Raw genomic sequence first — 22,441 nt, 5'->3', positions numbered from 1 at the left:
GAGCAACACACCTGCCACGACATAGTTGCGTCACACACCCAAGTTGTGCTCACCGTCAGAAACACCTGTGAAATAGGCCTAGAGTCTGGTGGACAGACATTAGCTTACGTATACGTACTTGTTATTCCAAATGACGCTTGTGTAATCTTACTGACATTAGCGCTCTGGGAGAGCAAGAGGGCAACAGCTGAGCAGGAAAAACGGGCCGTTGTCATGCATGCTTAAAAAAAAAAGACAACTTGCAATTGAGACTCTAGTACAGGCCAAAAAAAAAAGAAATATTTACAGTTTTTGATTTGTCAGTTGTTCTGCGTATTGTGTATTTTCTCTCTTCACCATTTTTTAAGTGCCCTGAATTGACCTCCGTACATTACTTTAATAGCAGTAAGATTACATTCATTTTAGAGTTTTCCCTGTATCCTTGTGCTAAATCTACATTTTTAAGCTGATATTTAAAAACGAGAATAATCTTGCTGGGGTGACGTGCCTCTGGGGTTTGCATCTTTGTCAACATATTCACCCCTGATGAGTTTGCATCCCTGATGTATGTATTTGAACTTTAAAAAGACAGTTTAAGCAGTTAACCATGTTGGTGAAATGGATAGTTTAGGCATCCTTTGCAGTATTTAACATCATTTGAGAACTCTTGACAGACTTCCATAAAACAGCATGTTTTCTTGTTTATATGGCCTTTTTATGACACTTTAAACTCTACACAAACCCACACCATCACAAGCAAATAATCAACACATGCACACGTACACAACAAGCAATAAATACACAAATACACATTTATGTGATTCCCAAATGCCTTTGTGTGCAGCTTGATAATATGTGAGAGCCTCTGGGTGTCAGTAAATACTATGGTTCCAAAGGAACAGAGGCCTTAAGTAGCCCCAGTAAATGGTTTTATAAGCAGTTCACTGAAGCATGATGTCTCCTTACCTGAAACCCCTTCGCATTATCTCTCATATATTACCACTGATACAATTTATTTTCAGGCAATTGTGGCACAGACCAACAATTCCCTTGATTGAATCTATTGCTTCGGCTAAAAATAGGCCCTCGCTCTTCAACGAGAGTGAGTCACATGTGTCCATGTGCTTTAGACATGGGCTTCACTGCAAACCTCCAGCAACTCTCACATTTGGAAAATCCAAATCAAAGCCCAAATTCGTTGTAACTCAAATTTTCTCCAGATGTTTCTGGTTTAAGAGGAATTGTTTTAAGAGGTTTACCAGGACTGAGGTTAGTGCAGAGGGCAAATAGAGGCCAGGTGCCTATTGCTGAGAAGCAAACTTCAAACAAAATGTATCTCCGCTGCTGATACTGAACAAAACATAATGCCTTTAATCACTCAGGTCAGAAAGGATACTCTCAGGACTATCTAAGTTTGTCTTACTGTCCTTTTTAACAGAACATTCTGAAATATTATTTATGAACTTGCTCTTCTATGAAATGAACACACTACTATGTTAAATATGAATTACTCACCCTGGATCCTATTGCCTCCCAGTTAAAAGCAAAGCAGAGCAGTGCCGAATACCTCGGTATACCTCGGCTGTTGATTTGATCAATCAGCCAGCAATGGAAGAGTTGGTTGATTAAATGCTAATCAAATCGAACCTAACAAGTTGTAATTAACTCACTCAAGATCCCCTCACAACAAGGTTACACTTTTAATCAGTAAAGACTCCTCTTGGTCTACGTTGTACCTTTTAGTGGGCTTTTCTTTTTTTACTGTTGACAACTACAGATGAGCGACGGGACTAAAGAATGGGTGGGGATTTTGTGGTGGTGGGTGTCATGAGTTTACCCGAGTCTTTGATGATCAGAGGGGTGGAGGAGGTGGATGGAAGGACCTCCTAATAACTCACATTGTTACATTATAAATCCTGCTTTCTCATGCAGGGGAACAGAATATTGATCTTTGCACAAGAAATATAGTCCCTCTCGGGCATTTGCTTGTGTTGATATGTGGCATTGTGGTGGAGAAAATGAGTTGCAGAGGTCTTAGGAAAGAAGATCAAACTCACAGGCTTTAAGAGCCACTCCTTAGTGTGACCAACACATTTGTTTGGTATCAAAGCAGAACAGTAGTTGCAATTGTGTGTGTCATGATTGCAGTGTTCGCTTATGCATCTTTGAAGTGAAGTCCTCAGTGAAGGTTAGAGTGTCATCTCTGTAAATTGTTCTTACAGTAAGTCCCAAGCCTCAGCCAGTGAAGAAAATATTTGTTCAATTCGAGAGGAAGAACTGTCTTTAACTTGCCGAATGATTAAATTCTGTCCTTGATCTCAGCAGTCATATAACGTGAGCAAAATCTGAATGTGTCAAGACAAACTATAATCCAAACTGACTTCTGAAAATCTGAATACACAAAGCTGTTTGTGATTAAAGGCTGTTTAAAGCCCAACAATAAATCCAAATCTGTTAAAATAACACCCTCCTAAATCCTCTTGGTTTGAGGAATCTGCGCAGTTAAGTTAAAAGGAGCCTTGCTGCGCCAGACAAACAATATTGAATTGTTTGAAATAACTGTTTTCACACCCTAAATTTCTTATCTCCAGCTATTCCAGTGATGCCGTCTAAAATGAAATTATTTTCAGACACGGACTGATACTGTGCTGAATTAAAGACTAAGAAAGCGTGAAAGTAGGCCATTGATGCAGATGTATGTATAGGATTACTTGCAGCCCACTCATTAAGTCAGTTCTGACAGATATTAAGTTATTCGAGCTAAATTCCTAGGTAAATTAAACAGCTAGAAGAATTTTAGAAAGTTAAGAACCGGGTGAAAGCTCATGTCAATCATTCAGTAGAACCCAATATATCACTCTATTATGCATTCAGCACAAACTGACAAAAACACTGTAGAGTGGATCGTCAGCGGAGCATAGCTGACTACTCAGCAAACCCAGCCAAATATTATGATTTCCAACCGTAGTTTAAATCAGAAATACAGGTTTGTGGATGATGGGGCTCAGGCCAGTGTTTCAGGCAAACCACCAGATTGCTGCCTTGGACGTATTTGTAGTGGAAACAGATGGGACAGGGTGCACAGTGGCAGCTCGTCATTTTCATGGTCACACAGTGGGGGCGAGTTATGGAAAATGTTCCTTGTTAGGCAATGTATCATGGTTCATTCATTCTGGAAAACTAAAAGCAAGTTTTTACTTTTTACATTGTAAAAGTAAAAAAAAAATAGGAATACTTTTGATGTGAATGCGTTGTGTTTTTCTTTTCCTTTTTTTAATCATTATTTAGAGATCAAATATCCAGTGCTATCATAGCAGTTGTGCAATCTGTCCAAAAGGCCTAAATGCTCAAAGTAGCTTCATATTGAACATCGCAACCATAGCTCAATCAAAATCTCATTTGCATTTGTAAAGCTAGCACTCGGTTCATTATATTTGCTGCAGAAAGACATTATCTTAATAAGCATGACAAAGAGAGGGAAAGCATGAGCTGGTGCCATTGCTATCACCGGCCTGGGATTAACAGAAGAGGAGAGAAACAGAGAAGCCTGCTGGGGGAACACATAACTCCGCCGTGTGTCTCAATGCTGAGAGAGAAAGGCAAAAGATGATAGAATGCAATATTCTCTTTGGAATTAATTCACTGTCTCTTCTCCAAGAGCATCTAATTTAGTGTTGCTTGCCTTCCTTACTGCCTCAATCTGCGCCTCGCTCGCTCTGTCTCTCCCACTTTCTTCATCCATCTCCTCTACTATCTCGCTGTTTCCACCCTGCTCTGCGTCTCCCCTCTGCTCCCGCCGCCATCACCACCCTTCTAACCATCGCCTCTATCCCTTTGCTGTCTCCCGATCGCTCTCTTTTCCTGCCTGAGGCCTTTGTTAGACATGTCTTTGTGGGTGAGTGCAGAGAGAAAAAGGGAGACCTTGAATAAGACTCAAGCAGTCTGATTGGGAAGGAGAGCGCGAGAACCTGGAGACATGAGAGCTGAGAGCGGGAGCGAGTGGATATGAAAAACCTCTTCTCCCCCTGTGAGAGACGGAGGGAATGAGAAAGAAGAGGGGTCATACTGATAGAAACACAGACAGGCAAGGGGGGTGAAAGTGATTAGCCCCTCATCCACTGTTTTAAAGAGGTTAACCTCATTAAAATTGTGGTTATGAAAACGCTGAGGGCACGCTAGATTATAAAGCCTCATGCCAATAGTACATTCTTATAGTCTGAATTCATAGAGTCTTCACCCATTAAGTTTTGATTTCAGATAACTTCTGCATCCTAAAGGTCCTTTCGCCCCCCCCCCCCCCCCCATGTTCATTTGGATGAAAGGATAAAATCGTTGTGCCCTTCAAGGTGCGGATTATTGCTGGAAGAGAAATAGCAGCCACTCCTCTCCAACTCTAACTTTTGCTGGAAACAAAAACGTGTTAGCAGATGAACTAAAAACAGCAGTAAATGAGTGAAAAAATAAAAAGGTCACTGAGTTTTCCAGCCCGTTGCTCATCCTAAATGGGTCCCCGTGGCCTTAATGAGGATGGATGTGAGCTGAAGAGGATTCACTGGTCTGAGCTCAGCCTCTCGACAAGGGCAAAGGAGACGAGAAGAGTTGAGTTAGAAGAAGGCCTGGCTGTGGCGAGGTTTAGATATACTAGTGCGGAGGATTTACAGAATACAGTTGTAGGAGCTGTGTTCTGTGTGTAGGCCGGCAGCGGAGACTAGGGGGAGGTCAAGGGGCCTGTGTTTAGTGTACAGATTTACCAGCAAGCCTCTGTGAATCCTCTCTGATAATCTCCTTTGTTTGATTCTCTCTCTTTCTCTGTCTGGCACACATAACAACTGAAGCCTAATGAGGACTTCTGTGCCAGTTTTATGCTCCTATCTGCTAGCTAGTCAAACAAAAATAAAAAAAGGTTATTGTGTTCATCTGATTTAAAGGGTAAATTCCTATCCAACTCCAAACAAAATGTAATACAAGTGAAATAACATCATATTTTTGAAACAATGGGCGGTGCTGTGATCTTAAGAATAGAGGGCGCCGTCTCATTGAGATGATAGTAGACAAGAACTGCAGATGATTTATAGGTCTTGACCAAGTACATACAGGTATAGGTCTCTCTCTACATTAAGCCATAAGACACTTGATATCTTTCATGATTCATGACGAGGAGCTCGGAAACACCTCAAGGTCAGACTGATAACTATGAGATGTTGGGTGATGACATCAGCTTAAAGTCGAGCCTCGCCCTCCTTCTTTTTCAGTTGTGGAACTAAACTAAAATGTGTGGAAACAGGCATTACACAGGATGCATGGTGTCCTTTAAAAATGATGCGTTCTCCCAAACGACCAATTGCTGACCTACAGTAAATGTCAGCAGAGGAGAACATCAAGTCCAAAATTGCATGTCCTTAGAGGAGTCCATTGTACAATTACAGTGAAAACTTCTAACTCTCCTATTTTGGCCATCAAATATTATACTTAACAGTTAACAGAGAGTAATAAATGTGCAAAAAAACATTGTGAAAAATTACACTTGATTTGATCTGAAATTTTAGTCCCTGCCGTGTACATTTGAAGTCACCAAAGTGCAATTATCAGATTTATTTAGCTGCTAGTTTCAATAAAAAAAACCAACAGGTGATGCTTGAAATATCACACGTGGCACATGAATCAGTGTGGTGCCTACCGGTGTGCTAAATAATCTAATTTTGAAAATGCCACAGCTCTGTAATATAGCAGTTTACATTCTAGTTTCATCAGTGCTTTGTCAGTGCGGTGCCTGAATGGATGGATATATCAAATCCCAAGCAGGTCATTAAGACCAACCTTTCAGTAAGATCATCAGATCATGTGTCATTTAGCTGACCTGACTCTTTTTTAGGACATGCAATGGCTACATTGGTGGAGTCATGACATCCATGTTGCAGTATGGGCACACTCTTTACCTTTGATATCCTTGAAATCAAAGTTACTTGGTTGTTACGCTGTGCTTCAGTGAATACCACATACCACCACTCTTACTTTGGTCGTTTCCTGGATCAACAGACAATGTATGTTATACTGATGTAATATAGAGAATGTCCACAGAAGGCCCACAGCTCTAAAATAAATTGAAATGATGTTGTATTAGGTGTAACTTTTGTATTAACCTAATATCTTATCGAAATGATTGCCTCTTTTCATATTTTGGGTGAAATTGCTGGTTCAGGATCTGCACCCAACTTTCCAGAGAGAAGATACTTGAAATAGCTCTCCTATTTACTCAGACTTGAAAAGGAAGCCATGTGGAGTGAAAAAAAAGAGGTTAAGGAAAGGCAAAAGCGGCTGATTTCAAGCCCGAACCCCAGCGGACTTTTTGGAAGTGCTCTTTGGGAGGAGAGAAGGGGAAGAGAGCCCCAGTCGGTTTACTGTGACCGACCGTGAAGCGCACATCCTCCGGTGAGCAAAGCGGGGACTGTCCTTGAAGCTGCGTCAATGTCCACCGTCTAGCCCGGATGTGTGGGTACACAGTACCTTCAAAACAAAAGCTTAACTTTTTAATTGTGGAGTATCATACATGTCACATACCTTTTGTCAATGTAATACATAAAAAAAATACCTTAAATCAGCTATCTAGTAAAACACTATATTGCGTAAGCCTTCATAGCTACTGCATGGCAATTAATGTGTGAACCAAACTATATGGAAATCCGATAAAAGAATGCACGTAACGCATCGTGTACTAACCTAACCCATCCCCAGGGATCCGATGGAGCATATTTTGAATCGAAACGAATTTAATTGTCTGATTTTATCTTGGAAGTCTGGTCCGGAATTGATGATCTGCGCAGCTTGGGTTAGGCTTGACTGTAGTTGTGCGGGAGCGTTGGGCACACACGCCGCTCTCTCCACCACATCGCACCACTGCGGTAGGAGCGGGGAAGGCAGCAGCAGAGAGGGGGGTGGACCAGGCAGGCACAGTTCACTTGTTCCTGCACGGAAACAACCCCGGTGGCGAGATCGTCAGCTCTGCCGACTTTTAACACAGGTGGACTTCATCTGAGAGGACATCAACAGATCCCAGGGCAATCCCACAGCCCAGCGAGAGCGAAGCAGAAGACAACTTTTGACTATTGCTCCGTGATTTGTTTTGTTCACCACACCTCCGTAACCTTGGAAGTCAGACCTGTTAATTGAGAGAGGATGGGACCGCTACTCCTCTCCATCGCCCTGTGTTTGGGCGCCGCTGTCCCGCAGCATGTGATAGGTGAGTGGAAAAGTGACTGGCCGTCATTAGCGTTGTCAAAACATTTTTACACGACCAGAATTTATTTATTTTTTTTGCGTGGGAGTCCCCCAAAACTGATCACCAGCGATCGGAGCATCTTTACATGTCGCAAGTGACCAAGTCGCCTGAATCCGATTATTCCAAAGAGGGAGGCCCACATCAATAGCTGAGCAAAATATAATGTGCGTATGGAGAGGCTGTATTGTTAGCACGGGTTTGGCAACATAAAACTACCGCTTGTAGTCTGTGCACGACTCGCTACTTAATTGGTTTATTTGCGTTTTAAGGACACTTGTTTGAGTCGATCAAACAGATGAATCAATGTTTTATCCGTGCGTAATTGTTCTGTGACAAGGGGCCAAATCGGTCCACGCATCAGGCGCGCACATTCTAAGGTATAGATAACACTGTGCACTGCTCCAGTATTATGTGCGCCCTCGCAGTGATGATCTTCAGCAGTTTATTCGCTCCTCCGTGATGCTTCCAGAGGATAAAAAAAGAAGATGTGCGTCCAGCTATAGCCCCAGTCGGGGAAGACAGAAATTACGTCACTTTTTCCTCTTTAACAATATGAGTTTAGAAAAATAGATAAATGGAAAGACGTGTCGATAGTGTGGGGCTTTAGGCAGACACAGATGCTTTTGCTTCGAGGAGATATGCTCGAGAGCCTCCGGTGTTAGTTGCATCACGGCACCATTATTGACTAAGATGTCACCAAGAGAAGGTCAGTTGTGCCTTGCAAGTATAATGTAGAGTCTTTCCAAAAACTGTCAGACTGTGTTATGTTGAGAGGAAATTGTTGAAAGCTTCTATATTCACCTGACCCACTGGATCAGCATTCAAATAATTTTTTCATCCCCCCCCCCTCCTTTGCCCTTACAGTTTCTGGTGATAGGAATATTTAAGCTTTTGCCCGTGCGGTATATTTTCCATGAACAGTACCTGTGGGAGCAGTGTAGCCCTTATGGAAGTGGGTCATGCCATCCGTCCTGTCTCTATTCATTTAGCAACATGCTTGCCTCAGGAGTCCCACATGTCAGACAGACCTCAGTCTCCACACCAGGAGTGAGCCTTAAGCATGAGTTTCTAAGGCTCCCTAAGCCTCGCAGTGTCAACTCAAAATCAGCCGCTAGAAGACATAAGACTCCCTGGTAGGCCGGCATAATGGATGCAGAGGAAAAGCAGGGAGCTTTAGTGCCGTGGGTCGACTTGTTTCAAGGCTCAGTGAGTTAAAAATACACCCCGAACTTGTCCCTCAATTAATCACATCCCAGTTAAATTGGTTGCATTGTAAAAGGTGTTTTGTCCATCTGTTTCCTACAGCTGTAACCTCATTCACACAAGGAGCTGGTTTGCGCAGGACAGGGAGGTGGATGGAGAGTCTAAACTGTGTTTGATCTATCTGTGAGCGTCCGTACAAACCCTCCTTGGTCACCCTGGCTGCTATTTTAGCAACATAACTGCTCTGGACGGGCTCCAAAGATCCAGCAGCATTCAAACTTCCCGTCATAAGGAATGCATTGTGGTGATTTGAAATCTCTTTGTATTATAGAAAAGCTGCGTTATACTTACCTTTTGTGTTGCTCAAAGGTAGCAGGTGTCTTTAGACAGCTGCTACCAAACACTCTATTCAGGATGTCACAGGGTGCCTCCGTCCACTGAAACAAATTGATGGGGTAGAAACATTCGCCTTCTGGTAAACAGGCTGCATTGTTCCAAGTCAGTGTGCAATACATCACTTCCTCTGGTTGGTTACTGGTGCTGACTCTCACGCATTGTTTGTGATCCAGCCTATCCGCCTGGACAAAGCACATGACTGCACGAGTGGGCCCACTGTATGAACGATGCTATTGTGCTTGTTTAGAGAGTCAGTTCTAATGGATTTTATGCATCTTAATTTTAGTCTCAGTCTTGTTATGGCCGCGCAATTACAGCCTTTTAAGCAAATGGACGGCCATCTGGAGGGGTGATGGGATTGTCCGCTATTGGTGACTCGTGATTAGTGTTAATGTTGTTGGTCACTGTTCATTTCGCTCAAAGATTTCACTCGCTTAACACAGTTGAAGTAAACACAATGCACAGATGTAGAAGCATTGTGATTTCTAGAATGATTGTGGATTTGTATTGGCCTGATCAGTTGCTCATCATGCTCACTGACTGTAGATTTCAGTCAGTTTAAAACATGAGGGAAAGACTGACAGAAGGCTACTTTCCTGGTGAGTAGCAGTTCTCTTGAATACCTATGTTGAATACACTTATTGTAAGTCGCTTTGGATAAAAGCATCTGCTAAATGACTGTAATGTAATGTAATGTACTTCCTTGTTAGCAGGAATGGCATCTGGTACATTTGGATACACAAAAGACCTATAGCTAGAATTGAGTTGGATGGAAATTGTTGGCTGGCTGTAACTAAATACTGCTTTTAGTATCTTGGGGCCATGGATTGCCACAGCACAGTGCAGACTAACTCACTTACATTTCCTCCAACGCATTCTTTTTCTACAGTATATGCACAGTGGGCTATCATTTTCATGAGTTATATGATGTATTGATCACTGCAAATATATAACCTCAGACTTGTAAACAAATTGCTGCAGCAGTACAGCATTGGCTTGAGCTGCAGCAATCAGTTGATTCATTGATTAGTCAAACAGAAAATTAATCAACACCTATTTTGATAAAGAATTCATGAAGTTTTTCAAACATTCGCAGGTTAAAGCTTCTCAAATGTGATGACTTGCTGCTTTTCTTTGTCATATCTGACTGTAAACTGAATTGCCTTTTTTTTGCCTTTTTGACAATCTCTAAGTTAATTGCTGAATTACCATTTTGAATCAAATACTTTTCAGTGAACTTGCTGCCGCTGTGCAGAAAATAAGCCGAGCTTGTGTTTGCAAACAGTTGGGGATATTAATAGAAGATGTTCTCTTTAAATGCATGCAGAAGATAGCGATCCATCTAAAAGCTCATTAAATTTACTGGCCAGTGGCCACTGAAGGTTGTGGAGGACGCATAGGTGACTTTTAATAACAATGACAGGCAACCTCCCTCTACAGTGCCCTTCACTCCGGTTTTAAATGCCACAGTCTTCAATCAGTCAGATCAGCAGCCATGATAACCAAAGGAATGAAAGCAACTCATTGGACGACAACATGCACACAAAGGAATGCGATATGTGTTATCAGAACATATAGGAATCAATCACAAAACCATCTCCTGCTGCTGCAGTGACATTGGCCACTCTTTATTTTTTCATGTTTGTGGATTTTGATTGGGCTATTCATTGTCAGTGCAGATAATCCTATTAATTATGATCATTTGACTCCTCTGCTGGCAAGTTAATGAATATGGAGCTATTTGTCTTTTCTGGAGTAGGGCTTTTGTTGTCCCGCCTACATTTCATGCTTGACTTATTGGCGGGGTACTAGAGGGACGGTTACAGAGGTTGCAAAGACGCATGCTGAGGAAGTGCTCACCAAACAATTTTAACATGGCCCTGAGATAAGATCGGGCAGCACAATTGTAAAATAAGTTGTTTGATCCAGCGCAGACTCGTATAAGCTTTCAGACAGAAATGACTGTAATTGTGTAATCACAAGATATTGGTGTAAGCTACGCCCTGTGCTTTAGCCCAGTTCTAGATTTTCAAGGTGACTTAAGGTTTATCAGCTCCTTTGTACGTTAGGCAGTGAAAAGGAACAAAGACAAAGACAATCAGCAGTACAAAATAGCCTCTTTTCACACAAGACTTTCCCCGTTTTCCATTAATCCTTAAATCGATCTCCGATGTTTCTATTCACAAAACTCTGGAAACATTGATTCTGTATTTTCCCAGACAACTTGAAAGCCTAGCATTCGCTAAAAGCAGCATGTTACACTATGACGGCTGGCATAAGCAGAGATCGTCTTAAAAGTATATAGATTATATCAATGTTTTCGTTTGCAGTGTCATTTCATATTGAGTGTAGGACTACTTCACTTTTTCAGCTAGATCATGCAGCAGCACATCCTTTCATAGTTCGAGCAATCGCAAGACCACATGCTGGTTTTAAGTAATCCCACTGGGTCACGATTAATGATTCAACTTTTGGAGACGCAAGCCGGGACCACACTGCAGGCTCACAATGTGTGTGGCAAAAAAAAAAATTGCACATAATGAAGTCATATGATGTCTTGTTTGAAATAAACTGTAAAATATTGTTTGGGATTTTCCAGAGGCTTGCGACTCTCTTGACTAACTAAAAAGAAATATTACATGAATAAAAAAGCCATCCAAAGCCATCCAGATAGAACACATTTAGCCTGAAGTAGATCATGTAATTTTATGGTACAGTTGGCCTTAAATTGCTGTTAAGATAAATCATTTTTAACATGCAACATGTAGCAGGCACAGGTTCAATATCAAAGATATAGTAAAGTACAAAGCACTATTCAACATTACTGCACAGTAGCTAACCATACTTTAATGCATGGGGATATGTGCATGAACAGTGGTTTAATAGGCCAGTTTAATGTGATTTTAAACTTTGCATTCAATTTGTATTCATAGAAATGCATCTTGATAGCAGGAAGTAAAAGCTAATCAACACCACATTTGTAGTCGCTCACACATTTGCTCTGGCTGCAACCGCGGAAAATGGCTGAAATTATTCTCAAATTATGTTTACTTTTTGTCATATTGTTATGTAATATAATTATATACATTCATCACAATTTCTGCTGTGGTTTACAGGCCAGACTAATTACTGATTAAAGTCAATGATTCACTTTTAAACACAAACGTTGCTTTGAGTTCAATAAAGTGTCAACACTGCAATGCCTTCATAATGTTTTTTTTGCAATAAGTAGCATGAGGCTACATTGTAATGATGCTTTATGGTTTTACATTTGAGGTGGTTGGGGTGCTTTGTGCTAATTGCATAAGAAAAGTTAATTTAGACTTCCACACAGCCTGTGATCGAAAAAACTAAAATTAGATTAGAGCCCTTGTGCTGCGTTCCAGACAACTTGGATCTCAGTATTTCCGACCTACCAGAAAAAGTCCCGTGGAACGCCACTCAAAGAGCTCCGACTAAACTTAGGACAAATCCTTCTACCTCGACTTCATGATGAAGCAGTTGTGTGCCGTCACATATAATAGCAACACCCATGGAAGCGCACGTTGTAAATTCTAACTATCAACTCAAAAGCAACGTAAAGTTAATTTGCCTGTATTTAATGGAAACAATACATATTTTCATATATTTAAACCTATTCTTTATGTAAATTGATGTCAAACTATTTTGGCAATATTACTAGGTTGCTGGTAACGGTAAACAATCTCTTAAAGTGTTTTCCTTCCTCTTTTTCACTTATATAGGCTGCTCTGCTGGGAGTTCAATCGTGTGTGTCAAAGAAACATCAGTGTGTCACGGTCAGCCATGTTGTTTTTGTTTACGTTTGGTGTCATGAACCTGGACCGCTTGGAGGTCGGAAGTTAGCAATTTTACTTTCTTCTGACCTCAGACGTTGACTGCATAAATCTTTCAGGGTTGTGTGCTAAACGTTACTGAGTGTGTGTTTGGGTATGTATGTGGAGAGCTTCTCCACAGCTCCGATACAGAGCATGGGAGATGCTGATAATAAATCCTACAGTTTTTAGCCCCGGGGCCTGTATGATACAGAGTTTCATTGTATTTCAGGCCTTCTTTTGTCATGTGTTTATCGTGCATGTTTATATCGCAATGACAATGAAAACATGAAAGACCCAAGCCAAGTTCCCTTGCCTTGTCTTTTGCCTACTGATTAATGCAAATGAGTTAGCTTCGTTACCCATGTTAGCAACAACTTTGGCTCAGGCTCGCTCGCTTGCTTAAGGTGGGCTGGCCTTTAAGGTGGAATTGTATCGCAGTGGGAGTGAACACTGAGCGCTCTGGACCCTCCCTTTTTTTTTTTGTCAGGCGAGTGTCCGAACAGCAACGGCCATTCATTATGGTTGCTGGCCATGAGTGAAAGAGTCCACTTCTCCACAGCAGATCAATAAGCAGAATAAATTATTTTTGGATTAAGTGCAGTACTGCAGCAGCCTGTAAATCGGAGGAGGTGTGAGCAGTTTGAGTCCGTTTAAGCTCTTTTGTGAGACCAAAGCTTTAAGACAGTGAGATTAAAAATGAAATGTCATTTTTGAGAGTTTAAAGCTTGTACACGGATGGATGAATGACACATAGATCTTTGAGCGCTTGAATGTTTCATCCTTACACAAAAAGCCAGCTCCTGACACATTTTTGCAATGTAACATCTTCTGTGTGAAGATATAAATGTCTGTTTTGTTTGTAATTTATATATTTGTTTCCATCTATCAAAGACTTTTCCGATAATGTGTGTGTGTATTGTTTCAGTTTTATGGCATCATCAGGTGTGTGTAGGCCATCCAGTCTCAAATTAATAATACTTTGTAATAGGAGGATAAGATAAAGGGGATCAAATAAACCCAAAGCTTGCAACATTTATGCTTGTATTTATAGGACAAGCCTGCTTTTGTTGCTGCAGACTGGAGTTAAGCCTGTTTTAGTCAAAAAAAGATTGAGGAGTTAAAGCAATGAGCTTTGCTTTGGTCTGATAAAGTCTCCCCGTTGGGCTCTGGAACGCCACTGCATTTGCAATAAGCCCAATCTACTTATTTGAGATCAGATGGGTGCAGGTGGCTTAAATTCTTACTTCCAACAAGCCCTAAGGAGGTGCAGGCTACTTATTCTTATTCTAAAAGCATACTTAAATCATGAGCACTCATGTTACAGCCTGCACACCAGGGTCTAAAAGAAACTTGAGAGTCATTAACTATTTTCTTCGGTTGTTTGAATGTACAGTAAATTATGCCACAGAATCTGAGAAATGCATGTTTATCTAAATTAACTAAAAATCAGTCGCTGGTTGACAATAATGCGTCTCAAATTATTTTTGTGCCGGGTGCTAATTATCTTTTACTATTCTCTTTATGTACAGCCGTTGTTCTGATTATCTCTTTCTCTTTTTACTCACTCGTCTCGTGTGTAGATACAAGCCTTGTTTTAGGATGTGTTTGTGTATTTCATCTCATACCCAGACTCATCAGCTCTGTAGTTTACAGCATTTTAACTTATATTTGATTATGACAATACCTGTACTGATGATGCCGTGTTCTTTTCTGCGTCTGTGTGTGTGTGTGTGTGTGCGTGTGCAGTTGGGTGGGTTTGTGTACTCGAAGCTGGGAGAGGTAACCCAGAAATGTCACCACACAAAGTCTAGGCAGCAATTCTGGCTCTTAAGCACAGTGTGAATGTGCATCTATACTTCACTCATTTGCCAAGAAAACAAAAACAGCATTGCTTTATTTATCATGTCAGCCAGCTTGCTTTTACACTAAATTGTGCTGAATGCCCACAAGGGGTTGTTTGGTGAGTGATTGAAAACAAGAAGGAGCCTATCTATTAAAAGAAATGTTAGAAAAAAAATATATTCTTTATGTGTTTGAAATTAACAATCTGTATAATGCTGCATTTCAAGTGAAAGCGCATTATTCAATTCAGCTATGAACAAACTGCCCTGGACTAGTGCCAAGCACTTTTCAAAAGAGTTATCTGAGGTAGTGGCATGAAGTATATGATGCACATTGAGAAGTGAAGTGCAATTTTTTTTTAAGTGGAATATCTCCAGACCAGATGTTTTAGATTACCTTTGGGGTTTTCAGTACCAGGCAGGGGGAAGAGCTGAGAGCCAGGATAGAAATCGCCTTTAAAATACAGTTCAATGAAAAGCAACTACTCGACTTCAAACTCCAAAGTAAAGCTTATTACAAAACTTGCAGCCCATTGTTGCTAATAAAAAAGTGCAAGGGTTGCAACATTTTCTTAAGTGTTAGGTGCAGGTATGTAACCGATTATTAGATTGCTTTTTCTCTACAAAATCTTCTTTTTAAGGGTGTTTCAGAGGAGAAATCATAGACCAACAGAAGCCCTGGTAAATTGAACTTGTCTCGTGAAACTCATCAGAGGCAGTGACAACAAGCAACAATTTAGCTGTTGCTCACTCCGATGAGCACTGAAACCCAGGGCGTGGCAAAGAGCTGCTGGTCTCCCTGACTTGGTGACAGGAAGAAGTTGAAATCAACTTAATGCAGCGATGCGGTTTAGCATTGGGCACTTTTGAGATTGTGTTTTTCTGCTATTAAGCTCCATTTGGCTTTAGATCAATAAGAAAACCGAAGATTGTTGCTGTAGCCAGACTAAAGGTTATTTACAGGGACATCAGTTAACAGAATGGGGTGGATTTATTACAAAAAAGATCATATTATATTACTGTGTTAAAAGATAATACTGTCTCCTGGTACACATTTACTTTAACACTACCACTATCAGTTTGGATTACCAAAAGGTTTCTCTGCATGGACAGCAAAGCCCAACAAGCACCCCCACAAGCAAAAGCATGGGAACACATTGTTGATAAGATATAGTACTCTGAATGTGTGGCACGCGCCTAAAGGTTGGCTGCAGGTGTGATCGCATTGTAAACCCCCTTACACTGTGTATGTACACTTGTGTGTGTCCATTAAAGTTATCACTCGGGAGCCTGAGCCTTGGGCCTTGTGCACCCATGAGTATATGATGCTGTATGCAGTATACAGTATACAGTATAAGTCCTTCATTGTATTGAGCAGTACTTGCTGATGTGCATATTTTTAAGACTTTGCACATCGCAGGGAACCAATGACAGCAAAGTAGAAGGAAAGACAAAATAAATAAATTGAGTAATAATCCAGCAGTTACATAAAAGGAGACGATTTTTAACTGCTACACTGTCTATGGATTATCATTTGTTGTCACTTAGTGTAACGGAGTTTAAATCACAGAGCGTATTTTTTAATTCAAAGCATTGAAGAGGGATCTTTGTGGGATATCTCACCCTCTCTTTCTGGCTCTCTCTCTCCCTGTCTCCCTCTAAGTTATAATTATAACACATCAAATCAAGGTGCTAGGGTGGCTGCGGCAGCTGGGCGAAGATTTGTCTTGATGTTGTAAATACAACTATTTCATAGGTGTTGCCTGTACTGTGCATGTTTGATACTCGACCATGTGCTCATTTTGCCGATGCATGCTTGCTTATTTAGATCGATCATTTCCAAAGACTGGGTCGGGAACCACAGGTGGGTCGCATGAGATTTTATTCGCCAAACAAATTTGCAGAATTTCTTCCATAGTCTTTTACCATTTATATCTGCTCTACATCTTTGGACCACATGAGGGAGCCTGAATGTCCATATGGTTCTGATTATTGTAGCCTGCGTATAATATTGAATTGAATACAAAAGGCTAGCGTATTTGTTTTACTAATGAGAGGAAATAAAAAGAACGTGATAGCCTGTTAACTCCACCTAAATGCATCTATTTGATCTCATTTATAAAGTATTTAACATGTGTATATGTTTTTCAATAACAACATGCATAAAATTAAGCGATCCATCAAACGTATAACTCTTGGAAATGGCAAGTTTACCTATTCATGATAATATAAGGTGATGTGGCACTAGAAACGGTCAGGGACGCTCAATTTGCTCTTCTCACAATTTATAGAAAAGACCTGTTGTCTTTGGTTTGTCATTTTTAGAAAGTGGGTCAGAATATAGAAGAAAAAAGTGAAAAAATGATTAGCTGATGCCATGGCAAACAGCTAATCTTCCCGGGGTTCCACATTGATGCTTGTGTGTTTGATGCTGTCATTCAGTTATACATCAGTTACTCATTTCCAGTGAACTGTCCATTCAATGAGACACAAAATAATCACTGAAAAGTAGCTCCACTACAACAGTTTGATGTCCAGTAATCAGCCGTGACTGCACTTCATCACTCATAAAGCTACTGTACGCTGAGCCTTGTCACGCACAATGCTGTGGCTCTTTGAGGAAGTGGCGCCTGCTACATCAAATTCACTGACCAAGGAGTAAGCAGGATGAAGAAATTCAATTTGCCAAGGCCTGCCCTTTGCAGTACACACAATGCACAGCTTAGGCCAGCGGGTGTGAAGTACGAGTGGAACAAGGATCAGAAGATATTTTGTAACTGCTCTTTCATGTCCTAACATGCATATAGAGTCATACAGCAACATCACACACGGCTGCCTTTATAATATTTTTCACACTTGCCAGTGAATTGCCAGTGTGACTTAAACCAAACAAGTCATCGTATAATGTACTGTAGAGCCTTGTCATGCAGCGAAACATTGAGTGGTACCGTGCATTGTGTAACAGGGTGTGTTATTATTTGTGAGATGACAGCCAGAAGAGATTTTAAAGGAATAGAATGACATCTTGGGGAAGTATGCCCTTTTGCTTTGTTGACAAGTATTAAATGAGAAGATCGATACCATTCTCATCATGTGTCCGTTCAATATGTAACTGGAGCCAGCAAACCATTAGTTTGTGTCTCATTTGTTTAATCTGTACAAATAGCAACGTTTAAAAACAATTTGCCATTTAACAAAGGGTTATTGTGAAGGACTGTTTCATGAAGTCTTGTTGTCAGCGTGAGCGTGCCAGGCAACCAGTGGAGATTCCAGAGAGTCACAACTCCTTTCCAAGAAATAGTCTGGCACATAACCCCCGTAAAATGGCAAATTGTTATTTGCCATCACTTTAATTCACGTATAGAATAAATAAACAAGATATGATGTGACAATTAGTGAGTTTTAAAGGTGTATTTTGGTTCTTTGACACATAACTAGTTTCCCCTTTTTTTCCAGTCCTTATGCTAAGCTAAGCTAACCAGCTACTGGTTCAAGCTACATGTAGCACAGACAGACTTGAGGTATCAGTCTTCACATCTTACTCTCGACATAAGCAAGGCTATTTCCCAAAATGTGTCCTTTAATGCAAAGAAAAGTTTAATAATAATAATGTAATGAAATGCTTTTCCTGGATTTATCAAATTTATGATTGGCTCTTAAAAGCTAACGGTCTCCCTGTCTCTTACACATACACACGCAAAAAGACTAAATATTTGAATTTGCCGTACATGTGCATATGTTGTGGATTTAGAATCAGAGGGTTGTTCAGTCACAGAGTGTATTTGTGTGGCATAATTTCCCTTTCATCCAAAATTCCACATGGAAAACATCAAGACAACAAGAGAGCTAATGAGGTACATTTAACGAACAGGGTCACAGAAATGCCTTCATGTGCTGTTGAATATGCATCAATCCTGTGAATTAGTGACACAGTTTTCAAGTAAAATGTTTTTTCCCCGCGCCCATTTTTTAATTTTTCTTCTTTCCTTGCCTGTTAATCTGCACTAGCACTTTCCTTCACAGACACCTTCCTCTTCAGCAGTAACTGTGAAGATTCAGATGAGATGTGAGCTCCACTTCTTTATACATGTTCGATGAATCGTTGTATGCCACTTCTGGGATACAAGCATGCATGTGAGAGATCTCGTTGCTGGAAAAAAAAAAAAAAAGGTACAAAAGATGGGAGGATTCCAAGTTTGTAATGAGGCTAGCAAGGCTCTCCTGGCTGACGAGCAAACTAGGGCATATGTAATGAGCATGCAGAGAAGCGAGGGGGTGGGGGGCGCAGAGAGAACGGAGAGAAGCATGTTGCAAATATGAATTGAGCCACAAGCTCAGCTGTCCAGTGGATGTTAGGCAGAAAGAGGTCAGTCATACTGTAGCTCCTGCTCAATGATTGCTCCCTTAAGACCCAGAGTGTCGTTTTCTCAGAAGCTCATAGCTTGAATTTAGCAGGGCGTACAGAATTGTTTTATACATCTGTAATATTTTGAAATGGATGGGGAAAGACCCAACTGTGCTTCTCAGTGGAAGGAAGGACAAACACTAAAATGAACAGAATGTTTAGGAGATGCCCATTAATAAAGGTAGAAACCATTCAAAATCTGTGATTTGTTCAACGCAATTTCGCACTGAAATGTAAATGATTGTCGAGAAGGTCCCATGCTCAACGTTTATGAGCTATAGCTGAACCTGAAATTGGATGCATGTGAATTATGTGAATTAACACAATCCATCATAGGACCTTGATGTTATGTTTATCTGACGGTTTTTGATTTACAACAGAGATTCAGACACACCAACAATTTGCTTTGGTGATTTACGTTTTTGGTTACCATAGGATTTATCTTTTAAGATAACTAAAGAAGCAAACGAGAATATTAGAATTTTAAGGCATGTACTATGTGTGTTAAACGTGTCTTCCTTTTATATATAACTATTAACTATTGTTGATTTCGCAGTTTGGGATAACTTCACCTTATTTCTTTCAGATTTTTTTGTGTCAGATTAGAGGAGTCATAATTGTCAACACCGTTTTCCTCCCAAACTTTCATAAATAACCATGTAACAATATAAGCCTTGTCATAATCATCGTTAATTATGCTATACTATTGACCTAAAGGGATAGTAAACTTAAAAGAAATACTCCCAGCAGTTAACTTCTGAGTGAGCCATCTTTATCCCTAACCTGCTGAGGCCAATACATAAATATATTAAGCAGAAGACCAGCTAAGGGCCGTCAGGGGTTAGCTTGGTGTGTGATGATACTGTTACTGCCGAGCCTTCGGGGTCATGGGTGGATGCTATATATGAAAGAAAAATGCTCAGGTCCAGTGTTGTGTTGGATCTGCAGAGTTGGACCATCTGGGCTTTTCCCCGCGGAGTTCCAATTTTCAACATGAATTAGGCATTCATAAAAGGGGCATGATCATGCAGTGAATCATTAACCCTGTAACATTATATTAGGTGGTGCTCCTAGATCTGTTTATTTATAACAGTAGGGTGGCATAAAATCCCTCTTAATCATCTTATGTGAGTTAACATAATCCTTGATATACGTTTTAATAGCTTAAAATCTGCCCAGATAAAATGTCACCATAGTTTTGGAAGCATTGTACGTTTTAATTTTTTAGGGACTTCATGGTTCATAACTGCACCTGTTTCACCTGAGGAAAGATTCAGTCCATGGTCTCAGGTTGCTGCAAAATCCGGTGAACCCTCTAGACACTGGGCTGAGTGCATTATCGCTGCCTCTGGCCAATGATGAGGAAAGGTATCGATCTTATCCTCCGTCGAAAGCCCTCTGTGCACCTCTGCAGGGCTTAGAGATGGCTGAGGCAGGATGCACAGTAATGAGAGCAATAGAGGGCAGACTGGGGGACCAGCTTGGATGGAGACCTTTACTGGAAACAAAAGAAAGAAGCTTGGTGGGCATTTTTGTTAGTTTGTTTTTATTTAACCCCTCCTCTTAAGATGCTCACGTCTTTCTCTCTCTGAGCAAAGTAAAGGTCTTAACCACACCATGCACTGTAGCCTTGATGGTCTTATCTGGAATTTAGGACCCCTGTGGGAATATATCTCAGCTGTTTGAAAAGTAAATTTGGTTTAATCCAAGTGTGAAGTCAAAGGAGCAGTGGAGGTGGTCTCAAACAATCAAAAGCATTTCTCAGAGAAAGTGGTTTGAGCTTAGCCAGACTTAAGATGCCAGGATACCTCTGGCTGGGAGGAAAGATTCCTACTCCTTTGAGTGCTACGGTTGGAGGTTTTTGTGGCAACAGAGGTTGTTTCTGAGACAAGGACTCCAAAGAGAAGACTTTGTGTGCGCAAGCCTTTGAGATGATGATCATGTTGGTTGAAGCCTCTAACCTCACAGTGACCAAAGCTCCACCACACCATACTTATTATGGGTGGCTGATTCTGGGCCATGGCTGTTGTAGCTTTTGGTTTGAGCGGTAATGGTGTTGAAACAAAAGGTTCTTTCATGATCAACAACAGAGAAATAAGATTAAAATGTTGCATACGTATTTCATACTGACATGAAAGGCTACAGTCTGTGTTGGCGCCTTCCGACACTAGAAAGTGAAAATGTATTCATGCATCCAGGCCAAATAGATGGTGCTGAAAGATCAGTGGCATTGTGAGTACTTGCAGTCTCAGTTGTTAACTGTGAGAAATATTTTGACATTTACGGAGCTTTCGTTAATCGCGTTCTTGCTTACAGTTAGGTGAGACGATCAATCCCACTCTCGTGTCTTAAAAGCGTAGATGGAGCTGTTGCCAGCAAACAGTTAGCTTAGCTTAGCACAAACACTGGAAACAGGGGGAAACAGTTAGCCTGGCTGTGTCCAAAGCTCTAAGCTAACGGGCCAAGAGAAAATATTTGTTCCATCTACCCATGTGTCGCGACTGACTTCAGACCATGCCACATCTCATTTCTGCAGCTGTTTATACTCCCAACATTACATCGTTACGCCCAAATCAAATTGCATGATATATAGCTGTATAGTTTCTTCCATTTTGGACTCTCTGGTCTCTCAAAGTTCAGCATATGTTGACAGCAATTGGTCAACGAGTCAAATTCACTTGTCAAAGTTCACCAAAGTTGAACTCTCCACAAAAGCTGCAAAGATTGATTTCGTAGCCATGAGCAACATAAGGGAGTGTGGCAATTCCATAGCAGTGAAATTACTTCAATTTGAAGTTTCCCTATAATAGATGCTGGTCTGACCGAGCTGTTAGAAATGAGGAAATCACTGGTTGGACCTCTCCATACTAATATCAGCCTCAGTTCCACTAGCTGTAGAAATCTGTTTAATTTCAACGAGGGGAAAAGTTTAAAGGACAGCCCTCAGCAATTGACTGACTTTCACAGGAGCACCAAAGGGTTCTCTCATCTTCAAAATGTCCCTGCAACGCAGACCTAGTTCTCTTCTCTCTGGACTAGGTCCTCCCAAAAGCTTTCACAGACTTAGGGGCCAGCATGCTCTCTGTTACCAATACCCATTTATATGTTTGATGTGCTGCCTTTTCTCAGACTCTCTCCACAGTGTCTCTCCTCTCTGGCGCCTTAATTCCAGTCCACATTCCTGCATTTTTCTTTCTCCTCCCTTGTGCACATCTTTATTGTGCTGCTTCTGAACAGTAGGCTGTGTATGTGTTCGGCTTGATATGACTACGCCGTCTGTCTTTCCACTCTTCCATGGATGTTTAGCATTTTCAGCCCTCTCTAAACATCTTCTCTCTCTTCTCGCTTTCCCCTCCCCAAGGCCAAATCGAGCTTATTCCCTCTAGCTATTACATCCAATTAGGAGGAGTGAGAGTTTCACCCCTCCTCCCTTTCTACTCTAACAATGTGGAATGAGTGAGGGTTTTCGCTTCCCTTCTTTGATGTGAACAAATCACGCTTCAGA

General features: G+C 40.9%; 1 protein-coding gene across 1 annotated transcript in view; it reads left to right on the top strand.

Annotated features, from left to right (window-relative positions):
- Positions 1 to 7,152: 7,152 nt before the first annotated feature.
- The window catches only part of edil3a (EGF-like repeats and discoidin I-like domains 3a), a 125,921-nt gene continuing 110,632 nt past the window's right edge, over positions 7,153 to 22,441 (top strand). The window contains exon 1 of the mRNA XM_076099358.1: positions 7,153 to 7,216. Within this exon, the coding sequence (XP_075955473.1) occupies positions 7,153 to 7,216 (64 nt within the window). The remainder of the gene's footprint in view (positions 7,217 to 22,441) is intronic.

This window comes from Anarhichas minor, unplaced genomic scaffold (genome assembly GCF_050575085.1).
Source record: "Anarhichas minor isolate MPS153535 unplaced genomic scaffold, ASM5057508v1 ptg000025l, whole genome shotgun sequence".
In the NCBI taxonomy this organism is placed as follows: domain Eukaryota; kingdom Metazoa; phylum Chordata; class Actinopteri; order Perciformes; family Anarhichadidae; genus Anarhichas; species Anarhichas minor.
This window is presented reverse-complemented; position numbering and strand designations above follow the sequence as displayed.